Source organism: Prionailurus bengalensis, chromosome X (genome assembly GCF_016509475.1).
Source record: "Prionailurus bengalensis isolate Pbe53 chromosome X, Fcat_Pben_1.1_paternal_pri, whole genome shotgun sequence".
NCBI lineage: Eukaryota > Metazoa > Chordata > Mammalia > Carnivora > Felidae > Prionailurus > Prionailurus bengalensis.
In genome coordinates this window covers 43053688-43064434 of record NC_057361.1, presented here as the reverse complement: position 1 = coordinate 43064434, position 10747 = coordinate 43053688, and the positions used below count along the sequence as shown (strand labels likewise).

General features: G+C 55.7%; 2 protein-coding genes across 2 annotated transcripts; both read right to left on the bottom strand.

The window, feature by feature from the left end:
• Positions 1–2: 2 nt before the first annotated feature.
• Positions 3–3135, bottom strand: PLP2 (proteolipid protein 2). The gene is made up of 5 exons (XM_043571622.1): positions 2680–3135; positions 1446–1598; positions 1245–1340; positions 617–707; positions 3–408 (listed from the first exon to the last, which is right to left on the bottom strand). Exons 1-5 carry the CDS (start codon positions 2773–2775, stop codon positions 386–388), a joined length of 459 nt encoding a protein of 152 aa, XP_043427557.1. The 5' UTR covers positions 2776–3135; the 3' UTR covers positions 3–385.
• Positions 3136–6959: 3824 nt separating this feature from the next.
• MAGIX (MAGI family member, X-linked) lies at positions 6960–10747 on the bottom strand. Its single transcript, XM_043569925.1, has 6 exons — positions 10609–10747; positions 9626–9772; positions 8755–8837; positions 8441–8677; positions 8160–8331; positions 6960–7516 (listed from the first exon to the last, which is right to left on the bottom strand). The coding sequence occupies exons 1-6, from the start codon at positions 10655–10657 to the stop codon at positions 7209–7211; spliced, it is 996 nt and encodes a 331-aa protein (XP_043425860.1). The 5' UTR covers positions 10658–10747; the 3' UTR covers positions 6960–7208.

Genomic DNA, 10747 nt, shown 5'->3' with positions numbered 1-10747 from the left:
CATATGTTCTAACAATCTCTTTATTTATCCCTCCACAGAACCGCCCACACTGAGGAGTTTTTTTGGTGTGGGTCACAACCTGGGACCTAAAATCTCAAATCTGAGGCTCCCTCCTCCCTCATTTTGTGGCTTAAGTGGGTCCATAGTCCAGGCAGAACAGGTGTCTCCTTTTGGATACTGCAGAAGGAAGGAGGACATAGGCACACCCATAAAAATGGCCACACCCAGGAGGGATTGGCAGGTAGGAAAATAGATTCTCCCGATAAAGGCACTTTTACTTCAAATAAGGGACTGGGAGTTGGCTGGGAGTGCTGTAGGAGCAGGAGGGAGCTATTTCCATGGAAGTGTTATTTGCAGGTTGCAGAGAGAAATGAAGGGAGTTCACCTACACCGGGCCATCTGCAGGGTCTGCAAGTGAGGAAAAGAGAGGAAAGCATTGGCTGGATTCATACGCCTATTTACAGACAAGAATACTGAAGCTTATGGTACTTACTGGCACTAAAGCCATCAGTACCAATAAGGGGCATTCATGCCCTTGGGAGACCCCTTTCCTTCTCTCCTCAGCCCCCTAAGCAACACTCCCCCCCACCCCCCCCCCCCACACACACACACTTACCAGTAGGGGCTGCTGTATGTCTTTGCTGCTGCAAGGGGAAAGTGATGTAGGCATCATAGCCAAAGAGGCATGAGACAATTAGGCCCAGTACCTGAGGGTGGAGATGGGAGTAAGTGAGGTTGGATTAGGTTGGTCAGCCTACTCAGGCTTTTGCTTCTTTGTCCACCACCTCCAATGACTGCCCAACACAGGGATGGTGACTAAAACCCAGATCAGGAAGCCAGAGAGCCCCAGGGAAAGACCAGGAGACTGGAATCTACCCTACCCTCCCTCCTCCTAGACCATCCCAACACAGGGAAACCACATGGTGGCCCCACATGTTGGCGGCACCATTCACACTGTACATTTGAGACAAAGTTCTAGCAGATGATAGTCTAATGTATTGACAAAGGGGCCGCCTCTTTGCTCTTCCCACAAAGGTCCCTGTGTTGGACAAAGTATGGCCTTTCACAGCAAATGGTGATCTTGGGAGGAAAACCAGGGCCTGGGCCAGACTTTCCTGTAGGCTCTGAGGACAAGTGTGGCCTGCTAGGGGTCACACGCTTTCTAGCAAAAACAGGGGCAGAAATGGCCCCTGGATTCTCAAACCCCTCTCTCTTTACTTTAGAGCTGCCCCTGCAGCTTTTACCCCTGCGATGATTTTGGAGGCATTTCCTCTCTCAACCAGGACAACAATGGAGGTGATCAGGTAGAGGATGGCTGCTATGAGGGTTCGGAAGAAATCCTGTGAGGTGTAAAGAGAAGAGGGAAGTCAGCATCCAGAGTTACTGGGACCATCCCACCTGCCCAGGTCCCTCCCTAACCACGCCATTTTCAGCCCCCTTCTCACACTCCAAGGCCAGTTGATGATCTGTATCTTAGTGTGCAGGTCACACATGTAGATGACAAAGAAGATAGTAGCAAGGATCATTTCAACAACCGACAGGGAGGAGTATCCCGGTGTGGAGGCACTGAAGCAGATCAGAATCACCAGGCAAAATATCTGGAAGGATGACAGGGGAAAGGGGGCCTATGATCAGTGCCCATCAGGGCTGAGGGGATTGATTTAAACTGAAGGTCTCACACTCTGATGCCTACCAGGACTGGAAAGATGACAAATAATAATCGCTAAACATTTATTGTGTGCTCATTGTGTCTCAAAGGTTCTTCTAAGAGCTGTACAAATATTAATTTACTTAATTATCACGACAACCTAATGAGCTGGGTACTATTAGTATCTTTATTTTACAGGTGAGAAAAGTGAGCTCCAGAGAGGTTAAGTGACTTGCCCAGGGTCACCTAGCTAGTAAGGGGTAGCGTTGGGTGCCTCAATTTCGCCCCTTTTCCCTTCCAGCATAGGGGCGGGCTGCTGGGAGTGGTGCAGCCAGGTGTTTTGTGAGTACTGCTGGCGCCAGCTTCAGGGCCTTGACAGGGGCGGGACCTGCGGTTCCCTCGGCAACCCTTTTGGGAAGCGGTGAGAATGACACCGGAGGGGCAGGGCTGTGTTAAAGGCGTCGCACCCCTTTTACAAGTGAATCAAAGGCGGCGCCCACTTTGAGGGAGGTAGGAAACCCAGGCTCCTGAGCGGCCGGAATAGCTAAGGACCTCCGACCCGACCACAGAAGGGTGAGGAAGAACTGGTAAAAGGCGGACCGCCCTACCCCAAAGGACCAGCTCTCAGGGCCCCACCCCAACAGGCCCCGCCCCTGGGATCCCGGCCAGCCCGCCCGCCTGTGCCCAGGCCGCGCCACGCCCTGCCACGGGAGGCCCCCACCTCCCAGCCCCCTAGGATCCCTCGGTTGAGCCCACCGATGTGTCCACGCGGTCTCCCTCCACAGGGCCCCACATATGCTCTATGGACCCCTTGCGTCACCCCGTGGCCCAGCAGCTCCTGACCACCTTCTCCAAACCCCACGGACTCGCCCCGAGCCCCCAGTTTCGGGCCTCTGCCACTAAGTCACCCACCCTCGCCTCACTGGGGAGCGCCTCCGGGCCCACGTCTGCCTCACCTGGGGTCGCCGGGCTACGCGTGGTCCAGCCACCCCACCCCGCCTTTGCCCACCCGCCTATCCCGGGACGCTCACAATCTCAGCCAACAGGAGAATTCCTTTTCGGGTGCGCGAAAAGTTGGTGCAGGCGGCCCAGCAGCCGGGAGCCGAGAGGCGCTCGGAATCCGCCATGGGGTGCGCTGGAGTCCCTAGGGGCACAGAGTATCTACTTGCTTGCCCGTGGATTGGGGGACGCTGCACACCCTGCCGTCTTGCCCGCCGTCTGGACGGGAAGGGGGCCCCCGAGGCGAAGGAGGGAGTGAATCACCTCGCAGAGCAGAAGCGGGCGGGGCCGGAGGGGGCCGGGCCAGGTGGCTGCCGCCCCGGAAGCCCCTTTGCCCCGCCTGCCAAGGATACTCCCCGCCTGGCTCATAGCCCCCAGGGCGCCCCACCTCCAGAGGCGCCAGCCTTTGAGGCTTGGCAGTGCGGGGTACCAAGTGCGGTAATGGCGGTAATGGCGAGACCTTTCGCGCTTTCAGAATAGGAATGCTTTCGGTGCTGACTCAATTGGGAACCGCGGGGATCTGGTTTTGGTGGGAGGAGAGGAGGGAGAGGTATGACTCCGTTTCCTTAGCTGTAAAAATGACTGAGGGCATGGTTAAACCCATGTGTGTTTCCAGAATTCTGAATATTTCGGATCTTAGTTGTGTTTCTTGACACTCTCAGCGAGGTTTGAGGCTGCTCCGTTAAAAAACAAACAAACAAACAAACAAACAAAAACACCTTAATATTTCTTCAAGAAAAGGTGTGGATGTCGTTTACAGTAAGTGGGATAAGTCAGAACTGAAAATTGTGCCTCGTTAAGTCAGGTCAGGTTTTGTAACCAAATGGTTCCCAACATGTGCTTTTTGGACTTCGGGATTTCGGATAAAAGATCATGGTTGGTGGAATAAACCTCTTAGCAGTGATGGAAATGAGACTGTGCTAGCGCACCGGCTAAAAGAGAACAGGGCTTGGTGAGCATCAAGCTGCTCGGTAAATCGGGACAGATATTATTAACAGTGTCACAGCCCAGGGTCTGATTCTCTGTTCTGCAATCCTAGGGAAGCCCTGGCCCTAAGTGCTGGGCCTCCATTTCCTGGTTCTAAGGAGAGCAGCCACCAGCACAGCCCTTGATGAGGAATGGGAAAGGAGCATGGATTTCTTTATTGCTGGAAGTTTGACAAGATGAGAGGAAGGCTCCTGGGGTGCCAGTCTGGGTGACAATGCTGATGACATTTGAAGTGTGTCATCCTAAGTGAGCAATTTCTCCTGACTCAGCCTTGATTTCTGCATCTGAGACATGCACCTGGTCACAGGAATCTGGATATCTATGGAGATGTGCTGAGGATCACACTATCCAGACTGGACTTGGTTTTATTCTCACCTCATTTTAGGAGGGAAGAGTTGTGGCTGGAAGGCCAGGACAGTTCAACACAAGGACCTGCCTGTACCCCCAACCTGGGGCCCCTCAAAACCAAGGAAGGGGCACCCCTCTGTCAGCCCAAATTGCTGAGAGTGGTTGGGTGGTGGAAGGAATGAAGCACATTTCTCCCACCCCTGAGTGTGTGCTTTCAACTTTGTGAGGACATGTCTGAGATTCTAGAACAAAACAAACTCTGCTCCACCTCAGGGCCTTTGCACTTGCTGTTCCCATGGCTGTCAATGCCCTTCCTCAAGCTCTTCATACATTTGGCTTCTGGTCATTCAGGTCCCAGCTCAAATGTTATGTCTCCAAAGAGACCAGCAGCCCACCATCATCACCTCCACCAACATAACCTCCTTTTGCTATTTTTATGATTCTGGGCTCTGAAGCTATCCTTTATTTATTCATTTTCTTGTCTTTTCTTTTCTGACATAAATCTACACAAGGTTAGAAATCTTTGTTTTTCATTCCACCAGCGTCTCCCTAGTGCAATTATTTTGTCAGATGCAGGTGAGATTAAGAGGACAGGCTTGGGAATCTGGCCTTGATTAAGATTTTTTAGGGGGCACCTGGGTGGCTCAGTCAGTCAAGTGTCTGACTCTTAATTTTTGGCTCAGGTCCTGATCCCACAGTTGATCTCATGGATCTCCATGATCTCCATGATCTCATGGAGCCTGCTTAAGATTCTCTCTCTCCCTCTCTCCCACTTGCACTCTTTTTTTTTTCTCTCTCTCTCTCAAAAAAAAAAGATTTTTTAATGTTTGTTTTTGAGAGCAAGAGAGAGAGCAAGCAGGGGAAGGGCAGGGGAGGGGGGTACAAAAGATCCAAAGCGGGCTCCCTGATGACAGCAGAGAGCCTTATCCAGGGCTTGAACTCACCAACTATGAGAACATGACCTGAGCTGAAGTCGGATGCTTAACCAACTGAGCCACCCAGGTGCCCCCAAAAAGATTTTTTTAAAAAGATTTTTAATTTTTTTTAACGTTTATTTATTTTTGGGACAGAGAGAGACAGAGCATGAACGGCGAGGGGCAGAGAGAGAGGGAGACACAGAATCGGAAACAGGCTCCAGGCTCCGAGCCATCAGCCCAGAGCCCGACGCGGGGCTCGAACTCACGGACCGCGAGATCATGACCTGGCTGAAGTCGGATGCTTAACCGACTGCGCCACCCAGGCGCCCCTAAAAAGATTTTTTTAAAGGAATCTATACACCCAACATAGGGCTCAAACTCACAGGCGTGAGTCAGCGGGCTGGGCTGAATAAAACCCTCAGATCAAGAGTTGCATACTTCACCTACTGAGCCATCCAGGTACCCCATTCTGGCTTTGATTAAATCTTGCATGGGGCGCCTGGGTGGCGCAGTCGGTTGAGCGTCCGACTTCAGCCAGGTCACGATCTCGCGGTCCGGGAGTTCGAGCCCCACGTCAGGCTCTGGGCTGATGGCTCAGAGCCTGGAACCTGTTTCCGATTCTGTGTCTCCCTCTCTCTCTGCCCCTCCCCCGTTCATGCTCTGTCTCTCTCTGTCCCAAAAATAAATAAACGTTGAAAAAAAAAAAAAAAAAAAAAAAAAATTTAAAAAAAAAAAAAAAAAAATCTTGCTTCAACACCCTCCCTCAAGTCATTTATACTGTCTGGGCTCACTTCCCTCCCCCATGAAATGGACATAACAGGATTGTTGAGTAGAGGAGTAAGTAGATGAAAATAGATAGTGCAAGTAAAGCCAACGGGGGGGGGGGGGGGGCAAGGCTAAGTAAATGGTGGCTGGGTTACTATTATTAGTCTCCTGGGTGTGACTGTGTTTATAGGACTGGGGCTCCTGACTTCCATAGAGCCACACCTCCACCAGGCTCTGAGTCAAGGGTAGCTGGAAGCCCCAGCGCACTCTCCCACAATGTCCACAGTGCTGACCATTCAAGGGGTCACCTCTTTATACCCTGGCTCCCAGCCTGGATTTGCAGTCCTTCTCTCCTCTCAGTGTCACTCTGGAAACTCACCTCTGGTCTTTCAATTTGTCACCCCTCTCCGACCCCTCCCTGTAGAGGTGGGAGTTGCCCACTCCTGCCTGACCACAGCTTCCTTCATTGGGGGTATGGGGCCAAGTGTTCAGGATGTGGTGACAAGCGGAGGTGACTGGACATTTCTGGCTTCAGCCAGTGCTGGCTTTGGGGCTATCCCAGTTGGAGTCCCGCTGGCCATATAAGCCCTGGCTTTGGGGCTCTGCTCCCAGGATGGAGGAAACTCTGGCCTCTCCCAGGACTGGAACGCCCAGCATGTGGCGTGTGCATACAAGCCTGGCTGCAGTTCCTCACCATCTATGGAAGAGGGGGGCACGGCTCAAAGGTTCTAACAGCCTTTTTTTAGCCCAGCCCGCTGACTCACGCCTTCCCGACTCCACCCCAAAGGGGGCTCCAGGGCCCCAACCAATGCCCTAAGGGTGGCAGTCTACGTGCCAGCAAAAGCTGGTCAACCAGGCCGGAAGTGGGAGACCACAGGCTCCTGGCGAAAGAAGCCACCCAGGTTCTAGCCTTGCTATCTGCTCATCAGCTGAGGGTCTGGAGGATTCCTGCCTGGAGCTGTGGGTATATAGGTGCACTCCTGCTACAACGGGCCCACCTCTGCATTCCCCGTGCCACGAGCAAAGATTATCTGTGAGCCCTGCACACCTCCCCAAAAGTGAAACGAATGCGGAGAGAAGCAAGAGTTGGGGAAGAGAAACCGAGTGGGGAGAAAGCACGCCTGGCTGAGGATCAGCAAAAGCAGACCCCGCTAGAGGCACGAGTGAAACAATACGAAGTAAGTTTGTCTATGGCTGCAAGAAGCAGCCCTCCTTGAAACCAGATCGACCCACCCCCTCATTTACCGGGTGAACTCAGGAGCCCCACCCGGCCTACAGTACCTGGCAAGTCAAGACTGGGTCGAACCATTTTATTACCACCCCCGCTCGAAACCAGAAGCGCTGGTCTGGCCCGTCCGGAGGGCTGTACCACTGACACCTCGAGGGGAGCATGAGCTGGTCTGCTGCTCAGCAGGAGGCAGGGTGAGACTACACAGAGAGGAAGCTCTCCCCGCCCATGATAGCGATGCTAGTGTGCGGTCGGCGGGGCAAGCCAGATACAGGTTGGGCTGTACCAAGGGAGCACTGAACCCTCTGTTACATGCTCAGTGCCTCCGCCTCCCAGCTGCCATCTCGAGAGCAAGCTGCGCAGCCCCTGGGACCCCTAGGGCCCGCGAGAGCCGTTCCTCACTCGGCACCAGCCAGGGTCCCGGGGAACCTGGGGTTCGGTCATCAGGGTCCTCTGTGCGGCGCTCAGGTGGAGGAACCGCGGGGCAGTCAGCTGCCCCCTCTGGGCTAGGTTCTGGGCTGCCCTGGGTTTGGGCTGTAGTACGGGATAGCGGGTGCTGACGTGGGGAAGCGCTGGCGCTGGGAGACTTCATCACCTCTGGTCCACCAGGATCTGGCCTGCGATCTGGGGATGGCAGAACTGCGGGTTAGATTGGGCGATAGGATGGGGAACTGAGAGCCGAGCCCCATAGTGGAGCGTGGCAGGGAGGCTCCAGGGGCTGCAGGAGACAGAGACCCCAATCCTTATAATTTCCTACAATCCCCAAAGGAAATCAAACCCTGACCTTGACCTCAAGATGCCAAACCCCTCCTATCTAGTACCCTAGACTCTCCCCTTCCTTAACCCACCTCCCTCTACTCCCAACCTTTTCCGTAATGGATCCCTCAGCTTTGGAACTAGACCCCCTACCCTCTGTATCCCCCTCACTACACCATCCCATGCTCTCCCTGCTGAGACCCATTCTGCCTTCTCATGCGAGGACCACAACTCTTCCTTCCGAACATCCACTTTTACCCCAGACCCGTTCTCCCCACTCCTCTCCCAGTACCTCAAAAGCCTCCACTCTAAGACCTACTTTTATTCCTATCCTGGGACCCTGCCCTTCCCAACCCTGCTTTTGGTAATACCATGACCCGTCACAGGCAGTGAACTCTGACCCTGCCCACTGAGACCACCACCTCTTCATGCCCTGGACCCCGGCCTCTCCACTCTGCCACCCTCTCCTTCCTCTCACAGATCTCTGACCCCTCTCCTTTGGGAAACCCTCCATCTCCTTTCTGAGGCCCTCCCATCCCCTCAGGCTTGCCTGGGTGGGTTTCAAGGGGCCTGCTTAATACAAGGCGGAGACGGGGTCCGCCTGCGCGAATCCGCTGCACCACCTGCGCATGGGTGAGGCCCTGCGTTGGCTCTCCGTTGATGTGGAGCACGAGGTCCCCAGCCTGCAAGAGTACAAGGCGAGGGGTGTTGTAAAAGAACAGATGGAGAACACCCCAACAAAGGGTAAGGATTGGGCTAGCCTTGTTTAATGACGGGTGTCTTATACCTTACCTGCAAGCGACCACAGCGCTGTGCCGGCCCATCCTTCAGCAGCCCACGCACTGCCAGAGGAGTATCCCCGGCTGAATCTTGGCCGCCGCTTAATGTGAGGCCAAAGCCCGCGGAACCGCGAACCAGTTCCACATAGAACCGTCCAGAGGCCTGGAGCGGCTTCGAAGCAGAACGTGCCTTATTCTGGGTCACTTGGGGCGGTGCGGTACCTGTACCCAAGGTCTCTGACCGGTGATGCTGGAGTAAAGACACAAGTGTACATACATTTCCAGTCTAAAAAACAGGTGGCATTCTTTAAGAGGACAAAATGGTACCTGGGGCCGGTGATCCACAAAAGTGGCATTAGGCAGGCGACTGTCTGTAACCTCTATGTCGGCAGAATCTAGCACACTAATGGCTGGAAGATGAAAAAGGCAATCAGAGGGGTACTCCATGGAAACCAACATGGATCTACCCCCTGACTTAACATTCTAGCCTCACCTCATTTCCTTGCCTGTGGAATGCAGAGAGACACACGCACTCATTTAACTGAACTCAGCACACCTGAATAACTGACTTGACCCCAGCCTTTTTAAGTAATAAATCTGGGCCCGGCTATTTGAATAAGCCTCCAGACTTTCCTACGGCCCTCTAATACACACGAAGATCTCAGATCTCGCTCCTCATATTAACACCCTCAGGCCCTCCCTGGAGGGTGCAATTCCAAGATTGGGCTCCTGAACTTTCCAGGCTCCGCCCTCTAACTGGCCTATGAACTTCAACCCATTCCTGACATTTCGAGTCCCGCCCCTTCGCGCTTGTAGGCTCCACCCCCTAGAGTGGCCTTCCAGGACCGCCCCTTAGCCAAGTGCCCGCCCCCAACGCTCTCCAGGACCCACCTTCTCAGAAATGCCATTCAAAGCCCCACCGACAGGGATAACCAATCCGGCCCGCACTCACAACTAGCCATGCAACATTCACCTACTGCAGTAACCTTCCCAGTGTCACCTCCTGGAGGAATATTCTAGGATCACGTCAGGGCTCCCCCGTCTCGCAGCTCCCTCCGAGCCCCGCCCCACCAGTCCCCCCAGGGGAGCATTGGCCCCACCCAGGGGAGCAACCAACCATCCCGGGTCCGCTACGTCAGAATCCGGCTCCAGTCAGACCCCGCCCCCTGAGAGGCCCCGCCCCGCCCCCGACACGCACCGGCCTTGGGGCGCAGGCGCAATGTGGCGCTCGTCCTGCGTACCAGCGCCGCCACGTCGGCCGCAGCTCGGGCCGCCAGGGGGCGCGCGTCCAGCCGCGCCAGGAGCTGCCGGGCTCTGGGTCCCGCGGGCAGGGAAAGGCCCCGGCCTGCGCGGGTGAAAGGAACAGGTCAGCGCCCGCCGGAGCCTCGGCCAACCCCCACGCTCCCCGACGTCCGAAGACCTAGAATGCCCCTCAAGATCTTCAGAGCCCCCCGACCACTCGCTCGATAGTTCCGAAGGTCGCCCACTGCCCCTCTCGACTCCCGCGACCCCCAGACCATCGCGAGTATGCCGGTGGACCCCCGCCTGCCCCCACCATAATCCTGGAGACAGCTATTTGGCCGAATTATTCCCGGACCCTTCCGAACATCTTGGGACTATCTCTGGAGGTCTCCGACTGCCCCTTCATAAGCCCGGATTCCAAACTCTTTCTGCACGATATCGAGAGGGACCCCGATTTCTCCAGGTGCCCCGACAGAACAGGGTCGGCCGCCGCTGCGGCCCCGGCACCCCCGGTTCCCCTTCCAGATATCCAGGTATCCAGATACCCTGATGGCCCACGTAGTCCCAGATTGCCCCTCCATTTATCCCAGAGGCTTCCCGCCTAACGCCCCCACCCCCGCAATTCACTACAGACCCTGAGGGCCCAGGTGTCCCCAGTGACCCGGGCAGACCCCTGTGGCACAACTCCCCGGAGACTCCTGAGAGCCCCCGGGTCTGGTACACGGCCCCGCGGTGCGGATGCGGGTGCGGGTACGGGTGCAGGTCGGAGACCTGGAGCCCAGCCCGGGTCGCCGGGCCCCCCTGCTCGCCGCCACCGCCACCGCCACTAGGGCGCCTGGGCTGCTTTGTTTACTACCTGTCGGAAGGAAAAGGTGAGGAGCAGACAGGCGGGGCGAGGGGTGGCAGGGACGCGCCCAGTTCCTCCTCACCCTCCCGTACCTCCTCTGCTCCCCCTAGGGTCCGTGACGCCCCCCGCGTGCGGCTCCATGACCCGAAGTCGGTCGGGTGGACGCACGGCCGCCAGCGACGCGTTTGGAGCTCCTGGGCGCGCTCACCTGGCGGCCCGCCAGAGCCTGGG

Coding starts and splice junctions, on each gene's coding strand:
- PLP2 (XM_043571622.1), bottom strand. CDS start 2,775: ATGGCGGATTCCGAGCGCCTCTCGGCTCCCGGCTGCTGGGCCGCCTGC. Junction 708..1,244: donor CCTCCAAAATCATCGCAGGG/GTAAAAGCTGCA, acceptor CTCCACCCTCAG/GTACTGGGCCTAATTGTCTC. Junction 409..616: donor ACATACAGCAGCCCCTACTG/GTAAGTGTGTGT, acceptor CCTCACTTGCAG/ACCCTGCAGATGGCCCGGTG.
- MAGIX (XM_043569925.1), bottom strand. CDS start 10,657: ATGGAGCCGCACGCGGGGGGCGTCACGGACCCTAGGGGGAGCAGAGGA. Junction 8,838..9,625: donor GCGCCTGCGCCCCAAGGCCG/GTGCGTGTCGGG, acceptor TTCATCTTCCAG/CCATTAGTGTGCTAGATTCT. Junction 7,517..8,159: donor AGGGCCTCAGAAAGGAGATG/GAGGGTTTCCCA, acceptor TGCCATCCCCAG/ATCGCAGGCCAGATCCTGGT.